This window comes from Pleurodeles waltl, chromosome 12 (assembly GCF_031143425.1).
Source record: "Pleurodeles waltl isolate 20211129_DDA chromosome 12, aPleWal1.hap1.20221129, whole genome shotgun sequence".
NCBI lineage: Eukaryota > Metazoa > Chordata > Amphibia > Caudata > Salamandridae > Pleurodeles > Pleurodeles waltl.
The window spans coordinates 619,386,026-619,405,507 of record NC_090451.1 but is presented as its reverse complement, the minus strand read 5'-3'; the positions used below and the strand labels follow the sequence as shown (position 1 = coordinate 619,405,507).

Here is a 19,482-nt window from a genome sequence, read left to right as displayed (position 1 = left end):
TTAACTGTGCTGAACGGAAACCCAGACTCGTTATCTAGTCAGATGCAATCTCAAGAAAAAGCGGCAGTCATGGACTCTTTTGTAAAAGAAACTGCAAGCAGAAAGCTAAAATCGAGCCCGTTTAAAAAACTATGTATATCACATACGTGAATGCTGTGTAATACAAAAACCACGTACCCTAACATCTTCATCACGAGGATAGCATTACTAGCTTTGCTTTCTCTCTCCACACCGTCACCCATTTACCACCAATGTGCATAGATTTTGGGTGATGCATCTGCTGCTCCGAGATCAAACAAGTGAATTAAATATGCCTACTTTTTGGCGCCACGTTTCCAGTTACCTCAACTACTTATGCGTGTTTACCCTTTTAAATGCTACTCTGTCCAGGGCCGTCCTCTTTTTTTCAACCACTTCCCCTTCAATCTTTCATAAACATAAATGCGTCACTGTATTCCTTTGCTATGGGATAGTTTCCAAAACGTTCCAACGAATTAACAGCTGTATTTCCTATCCCTGAACACTCTTACCACTATCATTGGGTCTAAAGGCTTCAGAGTTATGCAATAGATTTGTGGTCACATAATACTCCTTTCCTTAACACAAGCAGCATAAAAGGTTGGGCCAGACACACTCCAACCTAAACCTCAGATTACATAGAGGTTTTTGGAGTAGGAATAGATGCGAGATCAACAACAAAGTTAGGGGCAGAACTTTGAGACACAGTGGCAATTGTAGAATTGACATTGGGTAATGTGTCATGACACAAAGAATTAAAGCTAAAATTATGCAGTCCACTAGCATTAAATTAAAGGTTCACGGTAGCCAATAGGAATGTGCCCTCAGATGCCATTTATAGGGAAAACAATGTCGGAAAGAAAGCTATAGCAGGATATCATCACACCGGAATGGACGGGTTGCACTGTCTATAGGAAGCAGCGAAAAGAACTGGAGTTCAATTTACAAGATGAAACTCATCAAAGTGCTCGGCAGCTCCTTAAACAAACTGCACACGCCAAAGAACCACAATACACAACCGTTTGACGCTGCAAGCAGTCTGCCTGACAGTCAAATGCAGAGAGAGGATCAGCCAAATAGGTGGAGTGTAGAACACAAAGTGGACAAATAAACAGAGCTACCTCTTTATTGTAATCTCAAATTTTCTGAATATAAATTTCCAGAATTTACGAATGGGATGGGGTTTCTAGATGGAACGGCGCTTTAGTTCGGTAGTGCCTCTTGTGGTTTCCTTATGAGGCCTTAAAGATATGGGATCGAATGGCGTTATAATCTTAGCACAAGCATGTCGATGTGGTGCGCTCAGAATGTGGCACACATTCAGTGTGGATCTATAATATAGACAGCTGAATAGGGGTTATAAGCATTGGCTGCTGTCTTCGCTTGGAATGTAGGTTAGGGGAGATGATGGGACGTTGTGAAATGTATACCTATAGGGCTTATGATACGGATTGCGGCTTATAAATGTGTCGCCTTGGAAATGTGATGCTTCACCGGCCCTAGATTTGAGGAAGCGCGTTGGCATGGGTGCCCTAAAGACAAGCTAATTAATACATTTATGTGGTGGTATTTAAAATATGAACCTAAGAATTGGATACGTTGAAGTAGATGGTTTAAGGGGAAGGGGTGTTGGTGTGGATCGACCTGCAGAAGGGTACACAATGATAATGTAGAAATACAGCACAGACGCTGTTGTAATGTTGGGGGGCGCTGTACAAAGAGTTATAAGAGTACGATGGACGATTGCCATTGACAAAAGTGTATTGGAGGATAAGTAGGTCTCGGATAAGGTCTTAGTGCAACTCAGGCTTTGTCACCCTACGAGTTACCATGTAAATTGCTGAATGGAAATGAAGACTAGAAGAGCAGGGAGCTCTGAATTAGAAGGTATGAATGGGGATAAACCGTAGGTTGTGAATGGACGTAGCGAGAAGGGATCTTATACGGATGAGTGGGTAGATCTAAACGTACAGCGCTCAAACTAAGACGATCATATGAGTATCCCTCCTCCGCGTACTCTTACCGGCAGCTTCGGGCTGACCTTCCCCTTGCAACAATGACAGAAAAAGCGGTGCTGTGGAACCGTCACCCCCGCCGCTGCAGCCGCCTCCGCCATGTTCTCCCTCCTGCGAGCCGACCACCAAAGGTTGGTGTCCCTGCGTGACGTCACAACTCGGAAGGAAACGCTACCGGGCTGGTACAACAGACCGCTGCTCTGCCTGACTATGTGACGTCAGAACTTCGAAACGATAGAGAGGGGAATTGGAAACGGATGGGACAGAACTGTCTCAGCTCTCTATGGCCGTATTGGAGGAAGCGTCTGGGCACACAGAAACATTACTAAACCAAGAACGCGCATGGGCGTGTGACTATCGTGGCGCTGGCCATAGTAAGATCAGGCTAAAGGCAACGCCTTCATGATGGACTCCATAATAACAGTGTTCCTGAGCTGCTCTTACTTTTCACCTATCTTTATGCACAATAAGCATGACAAACAGCCCTGCCAACAATAGAATGTATAGACTCCCTCTACTGTGAAACTCACCGAACTACTTGTTATTTAAACGATCGTATCAACTGAAAAATGTATATATGAGATTAAAGGTAGGTTTGATTAGTTTTATTTACTTACTTATATAGTACACATTTGTTTAGAAGAACGCTCGCTTTTCACAACTCTATAACATATTTTTGTATAGTAGAATATAAAGTTATCGGGATAAAGAACTAGGCCAAGGAGCTTCAAAGATGGACGCCCTATTTGTTGCCAGCCAACTATCTCAGCCGTATTTCAAAGCTGGCTGGCGTGTTTCTATCTGTGTTTCTCTGCGTTCCACGTCTAGTCTCAGCATGGGGAGAGAGTGACTCCGGAGTTCCACAATCCCCTTCTTTGGTCATTCTTCAGAGGAGCGAGTTTTCTTTACTTGGAGAGAAGACATCCACCCCGAGTCTTTTAGAGTGGTATTCGTGTTGTCAGCCGGAGAAAGCGTAAGTGTGGGTGACTGGTAACAAGTGATATACTGCAAACGATGGTTCTTTACCAACCCCTTTCCATGTTGATAGTTGAAGTGTCGCAAGTAGACAGCGATGTAATGTTTAGGCAATGTCGCTTATGTTCTGTTGGGACACCGTACCCGATGCCCCCCTTAATATGCCACCCTTGCCAGTGCATATACATAAGATTATTATGATATTTGTATTTTTTAACACAAATATACATTTAAAACACTAATATACGTTTATTGTTGTTCTCAGCATTTAATCCGCTGTAAAACGGATGCACCTCTAGTTGAAGTTTCTAAAGTTCTGTTGTAACGGGGACACAATACTGCTATGTTGGAATTACTTATCTCTTGTTGATTTAGTGTATTCTGATGATCAGAATTATAGGTTTTCTCAATATCTTCTTCCTCTAACCACCTTTGTCTAGTGTCAACCTCCTTTCCCGTAGCGTGTGGACTAACACCTGTATTATCGTTTTTACAGCCAGAAAGGGAAGACATATGCCATACTTTACTATCACTTTGTTGTGCTGAATTGCAAAAAGCTTTCTCCACCCTCATAGGTGGTGAAAATTTGCTTTGACACTTCTCTACATGTCCACTTCTTTTCACTCTTACAGTGTCGCCTGCGTTTATTGGTACAGCTTTACAGTTGTATTTCGATTCATTGTAATCTTTACACACCTTTTGCACTTTCTCTATATTGCATTTTACAACCTCTGGAGTCCATTTTACTCTTTTGGCTGTTTTTAGCCATCCAGAGTTGTCCTTGTACATGGGAGTCCTCCCTCTCCTGATCCATTGGGCTTCACCCTGTACTTGTACATGGAGTGATCCTGAACGCTTACATCGTTTTACCTAACCCTCTCACATTAAGCTGTTATTGCTGGCTAACTGGATTTTTTTCCCTTGATTACATGGTTAAACTGTTCAACTGCTTTATTCCTAGCTGGATGTTATACTGAGGTGGTTTTGTGTAAATACAATTCCATTTTAGGTACCCTTTTAAAGCCATCAAATGTAAATCGAGGACCTTTGTCGCTCAAGATGGTTTTGGTTAAACCTTCTCATGGAAATTGTGTCCAAAAAATTTGTAATACAACTTGTGTTGGTCTTTTGTTCAAGCTTCAGTTCTGGCCACTTTGTGAAATTATCCATCAAAACCACCACATATATTTGTCTCTCTGCTTCACAAATGGGTCCCATTATGTCTATAGCAACATTTCCCCAAGCCATACTCGGACAAGGAATGGGATGCAGAGGTGGTCAAATAATAACTTGTGTTTTGTTGGAGTTTTCACAAAACAAACATTGTCTAACCTTCCTCTCCACTTCGTTATCTACTCCTGGCCACAAATGCCAGCTTTCCACTCTGCTTTTGGTTTTTCCTATGCCTAAATGTCCTTTATGACATATCTCTAGGATTTTAGGCCTTAGACTCACTGGGGGGAACTGCTTTAACATTTATTAAAATTAACCCTCCTTCACAAGACATTTAACTCCTTACTTCTTAGAAAGCCAACACTTATTTTTCTACTTGCTTTCTATCTGGTCACCCATCGAAATAACACTACACACTTTAGCAAGTATGGAGTCCTGTTCTTGCTCACACTTCCATTCTTCATTTTAAATACCATGACATTCTTCCGTGATGTTTGCTATGCAAAAATCTCCTGCCCCCTCATCATTCATTTTGTCAGTAGGTAACGGCATGCAACTCAGAAAATCGGCTACTACATTCTTCACCACTGGAACGTACTGCACGTAATAATTGTAATCAAACTGGTAAAAGGGCCAGTCTCGAGGAAGCCTTGTATAAGTCTTTTGTCCTCAGTACTTTGGTAAGTGGTTTGTGGTTTGTGGTCACTGCATAGTGTGATTGTACTTCCCCAAACGTACTGAAGTGCTCTATCCCTCAGACGTACACAAGTGCTTCCTGTTCAATAAAGGAATATTTTTTTTCTGTGGAAGTTAAGGATCGGGAAGCAAATACAATGGTGTCCTCCCCACCAGAATTATTCTTTTGGGTGAGAACTGCCCCATTATCTCTGCTGATGGCATCCGTGGTGATTACGCTGTGTAAACTAAAGGAAAAATCTTGCAAAGGTTATGCTTTGCAAATGTCCTCTCTAAGAGACACAAATGCTTCCTGACTTTTGCTCGACCGGTCAGTTTGTTCTTTAATTTGAGTAGTTGTCTTAATTCGTATGTATTTGTGGAAAAAAATCCTAACAAATTTGGAACAGAATTCCACCAACCCAAGAACGCACAGGCTTCATCTTTGTTCTGAGGGCAGGATGCGTCTCTTATTGCATTAAGTAGTTCCTTTTTAGGCCGAATACCCTCTGCTGTCACATGCACATTTACATTTATTGTATTCTGGTGTTAAGCCTTTATCTCCTAGAATACTTAGAACTTGAAATAATGTTTGATTGTGTTCCTTTCTAGACTTTCCGAAAATCAGGATGTCATCCTGGAAAATCATTAGGTTCTCTACCTCTTTAAAAATCTTATGCATCAACCTCTGGAACATGGCGGCGGCTGATGCCAATCCAAATATACTCTTTTGAATCTGTAGCACCTGAAAAGCGTTACAAAAGTAGTTAAACCTCTGCTATCGGGATGTAACAAAACTTGATGGTAAGCAGCTTTAAGGTCCGTGGTAGAAAACCACCTCACCCCTTTCATAAGGCCTAACATTTCGTTGATGCTTGGTAAGGGAAATTGATTAATCAGGATATTATTATTGAGCTCTTGAAGGTCAATGCATAACCTCAAACTACCTTTAGCTTTGTTAGCTACAACTAAGGGTGCAACCCATTCCAAGGACTCTACCGGCTCAATAATCCTTTCTTCTTGTAATTTGTCTAATTGTATTCTTACATCATTTTTGTTTAAAGAAATGGGACTGTTTCTAACTATATGTATTTACAGCTTTGCGTCCTTTTTCAGCTGTCTTATGTCTAAACCCTTTTAGTTTTCCAGTGCTTCCTCTAAACACCTTAGTGAGTATATTCTATTTTTGAACTGAAATTTCAATTTCCTATACCCTAAAATGTCAATAGGTTCACCTGTGAATGTTTTAATGGAAATTACTGTTTTATTCAATTAATTTCCCAGAATTTGCATACATTTCTTTCCCCACACATCTTTTTTGATTATCGTGTATGGAGATCCAGAAACGGCAAATATGGAAATGTTTACTTCGCCAATTAACATTTCACACTTAGGTATTTTTCTTCCTTCTTTTCTCCTTATCCTCAATTTGCAGTACCAGATCATCATCTAAACTAAGCGCATACATATTTAGTTCTTCTTCTTCCTATGTGCTAGTATGACAATCCTTATCCTGGTTTAGCAATTTAACCATACCTCCTGTCTTTCTGAGGCACACCTTTTGCATGTGTCCTACAACACCACATTTTAAATATGTTTGTTTGCATGCTGGGCACTTCTTATCATTGCTAGGTGATTAACACTGCCCCACCTGTAGCATTTTTTTCTTCACAAACCCCTTATTGTTTTTTCAGGAATTCTCTTCTTGTAACTTTTTGAAGTTTTACCTTCACTCAATCTTGCTACCAGTCCCTCCTCACTTTTTTCTTTATTTTCTGATAGTACTACTTTAGAGCATCTACCAGTCAATTCTGCTCTCTTTACAACGTCTATGAGATTGTCCTGTATGCTTGGGTTGGATGTGTGCATGACTATTTTCTTCTTCTTTTTTAATTTTTATTTGTTTTATTGGAAGTTTTGAATTAAACATACTGTCTACAAGCATAAGCTGTTACAAGTCATATCGCAAGGCATATTATAAACCACATAATATCCATGCATTGTATTGTCACAATAGGCAATGTAGAAAGGTAATATGTACACATATCTATATCGTAAATGTATAACATACAAGTGGGAACATTTGTATGAGGCAGAGTATAAGGGACAAGTCTAGTCTGAAGAGTCATGGTCAAGAGTATGATGAGAGTCACGGAAAGGCTGCCAGATATCTATAGGTCGAGACGTGGGACGCTGGAGGAGTGCATGGTCCTCTCTAACACTGTTACAGAAGGTCATGCTTTTAAGCCAGTCAGTGTGATTTGTGACCCTGCGGCTCCCCCAGTGCAGCGCAATCTCTCGTTTTAGCCAGCAAAAAAGCCATATACTAGACTGCGTGATGGCTGTGGGAAATATTTCTACCCCATCAGTGCATGGACATGACTGGGTGTTAAATCTGGATGTTGCATAGAGATGCCCTCCATAACCATGATTACTTGTGTTAGAGGTGGGAATTTCTCAGGAGCCCACGGGCAAGTAGGGAGAAGGGAGCAAAGGTTATTTTGTATTCCCTGAAATACAAAGAAAGCCATATAGGAGATGTTTTGCACATCCTGATTCACTAGGGAATGTATAACATGACCATCAGAAAAGAGGTCTCCTGTCGTGGATAAATTGTGCCAATGAAGCGTGCGTTGTACCAGCACTTCACGGGTAAAAAGGAGCAACAGATTTATGGAGAGGAATGGTGGCGGAGTAGAGTGGTCCACCACCCAATACCTGTCGCAGTTTATACCATGCCCAGCATGTCATAGAAACAGTCTAGATATCGTTGGGGTCTATAGGTATACCTTTTGGTAAGAGTTGAGAATGAAGGAGCCCATCTAGCTGATCTCGCTCGTATTTAAAATACGGAACACAGGATTCTGGGTGATACCATTGGTGTGAGTACTGGCACTGAGCTGCTAAATAGTAAAGGTGGAAATCGGCCAAATGGAAATGTAAGAGTGTCCCAATGAACCAGGGGGTGTGCTCCTTCCCATTTAAAACCAGAAGATGACTGCGTAATGTGCAGAAGAAAGTGAGTAGGAGGGGAATAGGGATGTTTGAAAAAAAATTAAGAAAACAGGGAGTACTACCATCTTCATAATGGCTATTCGTCCTTCCATAGACAGGCGGAATTTAATCCACTGGATTACATGTGCTTTTAGATCAGCCACAATGGTCTAAAATTGAGTTGGAATGCTTTGTCTCTATCCCTGTGCAGGCAAATGCTTAATTTCTTGGTGTCATCGGTGACCCACTGGAGGGGAAACTCCGTGTAGGGGGAAACATGCCATTGTTTAAGGATTCATTATATGCATTGTAGCTGTGCCCCAATGCCTGGAGGTATACCTACATGCTTAGAGATACAGACTCCATGAATAAAGGCTTTAAAGCCTTCCTACTGGGTTGCCGGTGTATCACCTGTTCTGGAGTTCATCTCAAAGTGTTTATTTCCTGAATTAAGAGCTTCACTATAGAACACCGGATCGTGCAGTGCCCCACTGTGAAACCTCTAGGTGCATTCCGATCTGCATCCAGTGGGGATCTGTAGCTTAAGGAGGATATGACTGTGGTCCGACAATGTCTGGAGAAGAACAGCGATGTCTGTAACCCAGATATAGGCATTAGCTGAGAGGAACCAGTAATTCAGCCTGGCCCATACCACGTGTGGAGCGGAGTAAAATGTGAAGCCTGGGTTACTAAGATCTCTGGAGTGCCATGTATCGTACAATGTATAGGTGGCAATAATGTGCTGAAGCTCGGATCGGGCTCGCAGTTTGTCGCTGGTTTGGGAGGTGGTGGAGTCAGACTGCAAACATTGAGGCATGTCAAAGTCACCCCCGATTATCACAAATTCAGCATTCATCCGTCCGAGGTGGGTAGCTATCTCATGGAAAAAAAGGCAAGGTCGTCCACGTTAGGGGTGTAACTCTTTAATAACAATATATGTTTGTCGGGTAGGATGCACTGTACGATAACAAAACAGCCTTCTGGATCACAGTTGCAGGACCAAAGTGTGAAGGGAATGTTCTTGTGTATAAAAATGCATATGCCACATGAGTAACAGCTGTAGCCTGAAAATAAGTGATCTGTTCCCCAGGTCTTGGCAAAGGGCGTGTAATTGCTAGGGGGGCAGTATATGCATCTCCTGGAGGAAAGCTATTCCCACGTTCTATTACAAAAATAACAACAAATTGTGGCTGTGTAGAAATGGTGCGCACTTCCGGAATGTAAGCTCAAGCATGTATCCAAAGTATATAAACCATCAAGTCTTAATTGGATGCTGAAGAAGAGTGCCCAAGCGGTTTTAACACCCTGCCACAGGGTGCATGAACTGTCGCCTCGGAAGGTCCACAGTTGATTTGTAGAAAGAAGAAAAACCACGGCACATCGCAGATTCGTAGAAGTGTCAATTTATTCTCCTGTGGTATATCGGAGAAGACATAACCTGACCCAGTGAAGCAAATGGGAGAAGTGTCAACAGGCCCATACAGTTCTCAAATTCGGAAAAACAACAGCCGACACGTGTTTCGTCAGAAATGACTTTTTCAAGTCTGTGAACAAAATGATATGAAGATGGAATGTGTCAATCACATCTATTGCATAGACTATTGTACAGTATAATGCCTGATGTGAAACGGAAATAAAGATGAAATTGTGAATGAAGAGAAAGGCCCGACTCCACAAGTTAAGTGTGCCATGTTCCAGACCGAGAACATAAAGGTGCCCAATCCAAGACAAAAGTGGAAGTAGACAGGGAACAATGATTGATACAGAAATTTATGACATCAGTGTGCAGGTACCAACATCTAAGATTTATAGTGACAAGCATAGGACAGTGGTAATGTAGCCATGAAAAATGAGTGAATAGTGAGACACGCAGCGTACCTAAAAATCCCAGAACATTCAGAGTGAAATTAAGTTAAAATTAAAAGATCGTAGGATAAAGAAGTAACAGAAAAACGAATAAACAAGGAGATACAGGAGTCAAACATACCTCCAATGCGTGGAAGTATCAATCTATGCTATCAGGCTCCAATGGGCACTACAGTTGTCAAGTAGAGTATAGGGAGAGAAGGTCCAAAGACCATGATAAGCCTGAAAGAAGAGGTACAGAAATGAGCCCCAAATGAAGGTTGTTAAAGTGTTGTATGGTGGGTGAACTCAAGTACAACATAGTCTAAGAGCAAAAGCGATTAGTTAAAAAATGTCAATGTAACTCCTAGGCGTGGCATATTGCCTGTCGTCCATAAATAATAATTAGCACTGCAAAAATAGAAACGACAATCCTGAAACCTGAATGAAAGGTATGTAGGCATAAATAGTGTCCCCCGGTGTTATGGCGGGACACTACAACCGGCATGCTAAAGATATAGTTTTGTACGGAAGACCAATAATACATAAATCAGCACGATGGTGCTGAAACAGGGAGCTGCTGTGCGAGGACATTAAAAAGGTAAATATGAAACAGCCCGCTCGTAAACGCGGACACCGTGTCAGAAAAAAGGGGAGACCCGCCAAGAAAAAAGGCATGTCCCCGAAAACAGTATGGCCAATGGTCGAATTGGATGTGACGTAGGCAAATCTTACCCCCGGATATGCGGATATTTTCTTGTTGTCGTACTAACGGCGTCGCATGGTGTCTACCGGCTTGTTGGCTGATGGAAGACTACTATTTATATGCACCGAAGAAGTAAAAATGGAAAGCGGACTAACGGAAACCCCACCATGTGTCCGCCATATTGGAAAGGAGCATATCAGCCTTGTGTGTTGAAAAGAGAGAGTTAGTGCATGCAGCAAGATTTAAAAAGATTATTTTAGAGAGACAGCTTAGGAGACAAAGTGACATAAATAAGGCACAAATGCACAGGCTTGGGTATATAATTTTTCAGTCATGCCATTGACGTAGGGTGTGAGGACATGGTCACATATAATAGACAAAAGTGACATGAAAAAACAACTTTGGTGCCCCAGAATGTTTTTCCAATGGCATACAATGATTAACAGCGAATAAACTCAGGGTTACACATACAGGAAAAGAGCCCATAACAATTAAAACAATTCTGTAGGTAAATGTCACTGAAGGGTAATATACTATAAAAAGAAATGCAGATCCTTGTCAGAACTAAAACCCTTCTCAACTGCCCGTAACTTAATGATCCATCTACTCTCTAGTTGCCTAAGGCGGAGAATCCTGTTGCCGCCTCGCGGGCAGCTGCCCAAAGTGGCAATACCATGTGTATGGATGCCGAGCCTTTCTTGCAGCAAGTGTTTCAAATTATAGTGTACTGCAAAGGGGTAGTCATTGTTATTGTTTCTAATCGCCCTAATGTGCTCCTGTACTCTTTCTTTGAAGGGTCTGATAGTACTACCAACATAGATTTTATTGCAGGTACATACGATACAGTATACATCAAATTTGGTGTTACAATTCATAAATTGCCTAATGGGATATGTCGTATTTGTGTTGTAACGGAAATGTTTAGTTTTATCCATAACAAATTCACATACATTACGATGGCCACATTTGTAGAAACCTGGTGGTAGTGGGGGAACCAACTGTCATTTACAACTGCTGGTAAGAAACTGTGGCACAGTTGGTCCCTCAGCGTGCGTCCCCTGCGATGAATCATGTCTGGTTTGTTTTTCAAACTCTTCTTGAGACTCTCATCTGATAGTAAAATATGCCAGTTACTCTTCAGGATCTTGAACAAATTTGAGGTGGCACAGCTATATGTGGTGATGAAAGACAAAGCTTTCTTTTTGTCTACCTTCCTGTGTGTTTTGTTAGAAAGTAAGGATTCTCTGTTTACCCTCAATATCCCATTGTGTGTGTTGCTCAACAATCTTTGAGAATAACCTCGATTTAGGAAGCGTTGTTCCAGTGATTCCAGCTGCTGGGAAAATTCTTGATCTTCATGACAATTGCGTCTAATTCTGACAGCCTCACCAAAAGGGATGGCTTTTATTTGTGAATGTGGATGGGCACTGCTTGTATGTAGAATCGAGTTGGAAGCAGTTGGTTTTCTGAATAGTTTGGAGTAAATATGATTCCCATTAATGTAGAGTGTCAAATCCAAAAAATCCACACTAGTTGTGCTGGAATGGCTGGTGAAATGTATGTTATAACAATTAGTGTTCAGATGGTCAACAAACAAATGCAATGTAGCGGAATTGCCTGACCAGAAAAGAAGAACATCATCAATATACCGACCCCAGTACATAATGTGCTGCGTAAGTTCCTTCCCATGCCACTGGATTCAAGCTAGCCTGGCTGATGAGGGGTGAAACCCCGAAACCGGTCCCAGGATGCTTGTTTCCAGTCCAGGGAAGACCTGGCCTAGCAGTTCGGGCTGGACTGTTCCCATGGGGAACAGGGTCAAGACTGATTTGCATATGGCTGGGTCCAAACTGGAATGGCATGGGCAGCAAAAAAACGATGGATTTAGGCCCAGATCACTGTTCTGGTGGTGAATGTTTGACAATGTTCAGCATTCCGTCCATCACTTGTTGTTTTTGCGTAAGTTCCGGAGGGCATTTGGTCCAAATGTGATAATGTTCGTAGTAGCCCATATATAGGTTGGCGAAAGAGGGTGAACATTTGGCCCCCATGGCAACCCCTTGTCTTTGTCTGTACCAGGCACCCTCATGTAGAAAAACATTGTTGTCCATGACACGGTTAATCAGATCTATTAGCATGTAGGAATGTTGCAAGAGTTTAGCTTCTCTTTTATCCAGAAAGTGTTGGATAGCAGCAATGACCTTTTCTTTAGGTATGCAGGTGTATAAGGAAGTGACATCAAGAGTTGCTAAGGTGTGACCTTCTGTCCACTCATAGTCGGCAATCAAGCTAAGGAGATGTGTGGTGTCTCTGATATATGAAGGGAGGTTACAGACAAAGGGTTGCAGATAAAGGTCAATGTACTCTGAAAGTGTTTCAGTGGGAGAGTTAATGCCCGAAAATATGGGTCTACCAGGTGGAAAGGCTGCTGGTTTGTGTACCTTGGGAAGAGTGTAGATATATGGAAAACTGGGCGTTGGGTTGAAAAGGTATTTGTATTCCAGGTCAGTTAAGAGACCTTTGTCTCTCCACTAACACAATTTAGTTTCTATGTCTTTGGTGATTCTACCTATAGGATTGCTATTAAGCTTACAATAAGCATCCTGGTCTTGTAGTTGCCTATCAGTTTCTCCAATGTAATCTTCTCGGTTCATGATCACGATATTTCCCCCTTTGTCCGCCTCCTTTATCATTATATCTCTGCGATGTGCCGTGGTTTTTCTTCTTTCTATTCCCACGTTCTGTCCATTCAGATAGGATGGCACCTGCTTTTTCTTCCGTGGGTTGTTGATTCCCTGTATGTTCCAGGATATGCATGTGAGGTCAAGCGATTAGATCATGTTTCTACAGTGGGTATCTAATGGACAGAGGACATGTTATAAATGCATAGCCATTAACGAAACGTAGCCTTCATAACGCGACAGATCGAGTATGCGCAAAAAAGTAACAAAACACCAACTGAATTAAAAGATGAAACCTTAGCCCACACCGGACACTAACACATCTAGCGCATCCCTATCAATAAGAATGAAACAAAAAACAATCCCACTGTAACAACACAGGTGTTCGCCATATGGGTGTGGTGACAACTCGGCAGAACGCACCCCTGTGAACAAAGGTAATTGATTAGGTTGCTTGCCAATCAACTGCAGGTGCATCACATTGGTTGGCAAATAATCTCATATATGATCCAGTAGGACCCACATTTATCATACGGACAGGGCCTTGTCATATGTAGACAAGTGAATACAGTAATCATGGCGAGTCTGGTGTGGGTGAACAATGTTTGGCTCCGGAGTTTGCATGTTCAGATGCATCCGATCAGGGAGGTGCAGATTTGGATGGTATCTTTTTACAGAAAGCAACTACAACAGTGGGGTTGTCAAACAAATGGTACTTCCCATTGTGTTCCATTTGATGATGGACAGGGTAGAGCATAGCATAGCGTAGGTCCATCTTTTTGAGGGTATGTTTGACATCTTGAACGTCCGACTGGCCTCCTGCACCATCGGTGTGAAGTTGCGATATACTGATATAGGGGTTCCCTGATAACTGAGGCAGCCCTGTTCTCGGACAAGGCAGGGTGCAGTATCTCTCTCCTTCTAATTAAGGAGACGGCTATGAGAAAGCGTGGTGGGGTGCCTTCAGGGTGTCTCGGACCCAGCGAGGGATGGGCTCGCTCTACAGTGAATGTGATGGAAAAACTGGAGCGGTCAAAGTGATTGAGTTGAAGTTGTCCACAAAGGTGTCTGGTCTTCCCATGTTGGTGGTCTTGGCAATGCATGATATACAGATATTGTTTATCCCTGACTGGGCCTTCAGATCCTCACACCTTGTTGGAGCTTGTTCAAGAACACCCTCCGCCTTCTCCTGTCTTCCAAACTCAAAATTCTTTCCTCTACAGCATCGATTCTTACTCCCTGGTGGTGCAAGTGTTCCCCTAGTTTGTGAATGTGGACAGCAATGGTATCAAAGCGCTCCTCCATTGCTCAAAATTCTGCCTTAATTTCTACCAGTATGGCGGCCATGTCCTGAGACCAGGATGCAGGTAGGTCATGATCAGTGGGATCTTCTCTATCTGACGAGGGGCCCGTTTCCTCCCCCATAGGCCGGGTTTTGTCAATAGTGAGTCTACGCTGCTTGAGGTCAGATTTACCCATCTCTGCATGTTGGGGCAGCATTGAGAAGAGGCGCTCGTGGAAGTCTTTTCAATGGGGGAGACAGTGTGCAGAGTAAGTTTTCACCGCAATGAAACACCTTTACAGGTCACCCAAGTCCAGAAAGGTTCAGAAATCAAGGTGGTGTAAGGATCCAGAAACCAGTTTGCCAATCACATGGGGACTGATATGGTCCACTTACGTACTACAAAGGTTGGTGGTCATCACGGGCAGGCGGGTGAGCACTGTTATTAAAGGTGTAGCAATAGGCATTATGCAGATTAAGAACCGAGCCAGTAGTGAGTGTCCAGACGTTTAGGTATAGTGCTGATGAGGAGGTGGGCTGTTTGTGCAGGATTCAGCAGGTGACTACGGGGGGAACTGCCAGGATGGTGGAGGTCAGGACAGCCTCCCTTGTGGCCAATGAATGTTCAGTATATAGCCCTGAAAGGGCTGGTGTTCAATGCACTGACAGTTACCCAGCAGGTATTCAGGTGAGTCTGAGGCAATGAGGGATGTCGTCAAGTGATGGGGGTTGCCTACTGTGTCTTCGGGGCTTCTTTATAGTATCCCCGCCATCACAGGTATTCAGCTTGCGGACCAGTGCCCATGGCCCCTGGGCCCAGTTCGCTCTCCATCTCAAGTGGCTGCTGAAGCCTCTTCAACCACATAGGACGTGGCCGGCAACTCCGAACCCGGCTGATGACTCCGGGCCATCCACCAACACTGTGGATGAGACAGGCCCTCTCTGAGGTGAATGATGCATAGAGGGGAAGCGCTGGGTCAAATGCGCCCGCGGCGTTGCAAGGGCAGGGTCCAGGACGCTCCCACCCTGGCGGCAGGACTGGCAAGGGAAGCAGGTCCGTCTGGCACATGTGGGGAGGTTTGGGCGGGAGTAGATGTGTGGCATTGGCAGGTACGGCTGATCCCGGCATCAGGCTCACACGCGCCCCTGTCGCCACATTACCTCCGAAGAAAGACAGGCCACGCAGCTGCCATTTGACAGAGGCGCAGCAATCAGGCAAGATTGGAGCTATTAAGCAGCTCCCTAGGCCTCCCGTGGCCTCAGAAGCATCAGCGTGCATTCCAGTCAGTAGGGAGGGTGATGATGGCAGTGATTTAAGACGATATTAGGGCTGCCTCTGCCCGAGCCTCTCAAGACGGCGGCCATCTTGGCGTCAGTCGCGGAGACGCCCCTCGTGTACATCTCTGTTTGAATTCTGGTGAGTTTGTTGTGAAGATTTCTGAATTGACACATGAGGACTAGGTTTTTTTAAGGCTGATACAAAATTCTTTATTGATTCATTCTTCCCTTGCTTTCTGTGAAAAAATGTACATCTATCAACTGCCACACATACCGGTGGCTTATAATAACTGTTTAAATCTTCAAGAGCATTACAAAAAACATCTCCTTGATCAGCAGGTCTTAATTTTTTCTATTAACCTCTTAGCTGCTGGGCCTTGCCCAACGTCGTCCCCCCCCCCCCGCTGATCCCTTTTTTGGCTATTTGGGGTAGTTCGCGCTTGGGCCTTCCTAACGTTTTGTCCACATAAGCTATCCACGCCAAATTTGCGTCCTTTTTTTTCCAACATCCTAGGGATTCTAAAGGTACCCAGAGTTTCTGGGTTCCCCTGGAGGAGACCAAGAAATTAGCCAAAATACACAGAATTTGTTTTTTTTTTTTTAAATACAATTGGAAAAAAGGGCTGCTGTAGAAGGCTTGTGTTTTTTTTCCCTGAAAATGGCATCAACAAAAGGTTTGTGGTGCTAAAATCACCATCTTCCCAGCTTTCAGGAACAGGCAGACTTGAATCAGAAAACCACATTTTTCAACACAATTTTGGCATTTTACTGGACATAACCCATTTTTACTATTTTTGGTGCTTTCAGCCTCCTTCCAGTTAGTGACAGGAATGGGTGTGAAACCAATACTGGATCCCGGAAAGCTAAGCATTTCTGAAAAGTAGACAACATTCTGAATTCAGCAAGGGGTCATTTGTGTAGATCCTACAGGGTTTTCCTACAGAAAATAACAGCTGAAAAAAAAATATTGAAATTGGGCTGAAAAAAACAGCCATTTTTCTCAGCGTTTTACTCTAACTTTTTCCTGCAATGTCAGATTTTTTAAAGCAATATACCGTTACGTGTGCTGGACTCTTCTGGTTGCAGGGATCTATATGGCTTGTAGGTTCATCTAGATCCCTAGGTACCCTGAGCCAATAAATGAGCTGCACCTTGCAATGGGTTTTCATTCTATACCGGGTATACAGCAATTCATTTGCTGAAATATAAAGAGTGAAAAATAGGTATTAAAAAAACCTTTGTATTTCCAAAATGGGCATAATATAAGGTATTGAGCAGCAGTGGTTATTTGCCCATCTCTAAAATCCGGGGGTGCCCATACTAGCATGTGAATTACAGGCCATTTCTCAAATAGACGTCTTTTTTACACACTGTCTTACATTTGGAAGGAAAAAATGTAGAGAAAGACAAGGGGCAATAACACTTGTTGTGCTGTTCTGTGTTCCCCCAAGTCTCTCGATAAAAATGTTACCTCACTTGCGTGGATAGGCCTAATGCACGCGACAGGAAAGGCAACATGGACATATCACATTTTTACATTGAAATCTGACGTGTTTTTTGCAAAGTGCCTAGCTGTAGATTTTGGCCTCTAGCTCAGCCGGCACCTAGGGAAACCTACAAAACCTGCACATTTTTGAAAACTAGACACCTAGGGGAATCCAGGATGGGCTGACTTGTGGGGCTCTGATCAGGGTCTGTTACCCCGAATCCTTTGCAAACCTCAAAATGTGGCCAAAAAACACTTTTTCCTCACATTTCGGTGACAAAGTTCTGGAATCTGAGAGGAGCCACAAATTTCCTTCCACCCAGCGTTCCCCCAAGACTCCCGATAAAAATGATACCTTACTTGTGGGGGTAGGCGTAGTGCCCACGACAGGAAATGCCCCAGAACACAACATGGACACATCACATTTTGACAAAGAAAACGGAGCTGTTTAGTGCCTAGCTGTGGAGTTTGGCCTCTAGCTCAGCAGGCACATAGGGAAACCTAGCAAACCTGCCAGTTTTGAAAACTAGACACCTAGGGGAATCCAAGATGGGGTGACTTGTGGGGCTCTGATCAGGTTCTGTTACCCAGAATCCTTTGCAAACCTCAATGTGGCCAAAAAAACACTTTTTCCTCACATTTCGGTGACAGAAAGTTCTGGAATCTGAGAGGAGCCACAAATGTCCTTCCACCTAGCATTCCCCCAAGTCTTCCGATAAAAATGGTACCTCACTTGTGTGGGTAGGCCTAGTGCCCGCGACAGGAATAGATAACACAACGGTCAATGTTGGTACTTACATGAGGCAACTATTGACCCGGGGGTGATCCATTCCTTACGCAGGCACTAGGTATAGGCACTCAAGTGGGGTAGTGTTTTTATCAGGACAGGGGAGGAATCACTGGGTGGTAGGAATTTTGTGGATCGCAGCACATTCCTGTAGTTTGTGTGACAGAAATGCAAGAAAAATAGAGTTTTTATTCAACATTTCAGCTTTGCAGGGTATTCTGGGTAAGAACACTTTGGGGAATCCACACAAGTCACACCTTTGTGGATCCCCCACGGATGTCTAGTTTCCAGAAATGTTTGGGTTTAGTATGGTTCCCTATATAGCTGCCGAACCCAGGACCAAAAACACAGGTGCCTGCCTTACAAAACCAGTTTGTTTTGTGATAGATCATTTTGATGTCTCCACAATACAATTTTGGCAGTGGAATTCAGGGCTGAACTAAATTGGGGAGCTCCCAAGAGAGCACCCTCTCTGTGCTTGCCCCCCGCATTCACCTGCTCTCTGGGTTGGGCTAACCCACTATTGCCCTGTTGCATAGACTGTGCTTGCGAAGGGACAACAGGACTGCCCTCATCACCTCCCTCACAATTTACTGGAAGGAGTTATCCAATGGGACTCCTCCAGCTGAAAAATCACTCCCAGAGTCTGCGCCATTGTCCTATCCCTCAGATGCTGTCTCAGTATCTGCTGTCTCAGTCTCTGATCCTATGTCAGAGCTGTCCACTATAACCAGAGTGACATCAGCAGCAGTCATCCATCAAGATGCCATCTCTGCTATTGGCTAAACTGTTGCTCTAAAACACTAGCCTACATAGACAGTCACAAAATTGCTGGTGTGTGTGTGTGTGTGATACGTACAACAGTAGAGACCACCTTACCTGCGCTTCTTCCCTCAATCAGCACGTTCTTTCAAGACACTCAAACACTTTGTCACATATCATTCGTCACAGTCTTTAGCACCTCCTGCGCCCAGTCCAACAATCATTATTGGTGCTCCCACTCCCATGTCCTCCTCCTCGGATTCCCTCATTACCACCCAGCAAACGTGCTCTTCATCTCTCCATAGCCACCCCGCACATACATTTCATTTGTATTATAGCGCAGGTAGTGGCTTTACTAACGTACTCAGCTATTTACTTAAAATACAGATTTGCTCTTTGTAGTAGTCATATAAACCTTCTGCGCTTCTTTATGGCACTAAAACTGCCACTAGACTAAAGTCTGATCCTTTTGTAGCAGAACCATAATCACAAGACTTACTTGACTTCTTTATTGCTGCCTAAAAGCTACAGTTGAAATGCGTCAGTTGAAGTATGTGCACTGCTTCGAAGACGCAAGCTGCAACTGCAAGACAACTGGTGGCAAATATATATATATTTATAATCACTTTTATATGTGGGTCTGTTTTTTCCTGGGGGCCGATTGCAGCCCCCAGGGAAACCACACATGCACGGACAAAAGTGATACATATAGATATCTCTCTCTCTCTATATATATAGAGAGAGATCTATATAGATAGATATCTCTATATAGATATGTCTATCTATATAGATATGTCTATCTACA

General features: G+C 43.2%; 2 protein-coding genes across 3 annotated transcripts in view; one reads left to right on the top strand and one right to left on the bottom strand.

Annotated features, from left to right (window-relative positions):
- Nucleotides 1–2,267, bottom strand: part of RNF115 (ring finger protein 115) — a 109,972-nt gene extending 107,705 nt beyond the window's left edge. Inside the window, exon 1 of the mRNA XM_069217944.1 lies at nucleotides 2,042–2,267. Coding sequence (XP_069074045.1) covers nucleotides 2,042–2,134 — 93 coding nt within the window. The 5' untranslated portion in view covers nucleotides 2,135–2,267. The remainder of the gene's footprint in view (nucleotides 1–2,041) is intronic.
- A 528-nt stretch (nucleotides 2,268–2,795) lies between these two features.
- Nucleotides 2,796–19,482, top strand: part of POLR3C (RNA polymerase III subunit C) — a 177,676-nt gene continuing 160,989 nt past the window's right edge. Inside the window, exon 1 of one of the 2 annotated variants that reach the window (XM_069217943.1) lies at nucleotides 2,796–3,006. The gene's annotated coding sequence lies outside the window, so the exon portion shown is untranslated. The remainder of the gene's footprint in view (nucleotides 3,007–19,482) is intronic. The other variant, XM_069217941.1, reaches the window with a different exon arrangement.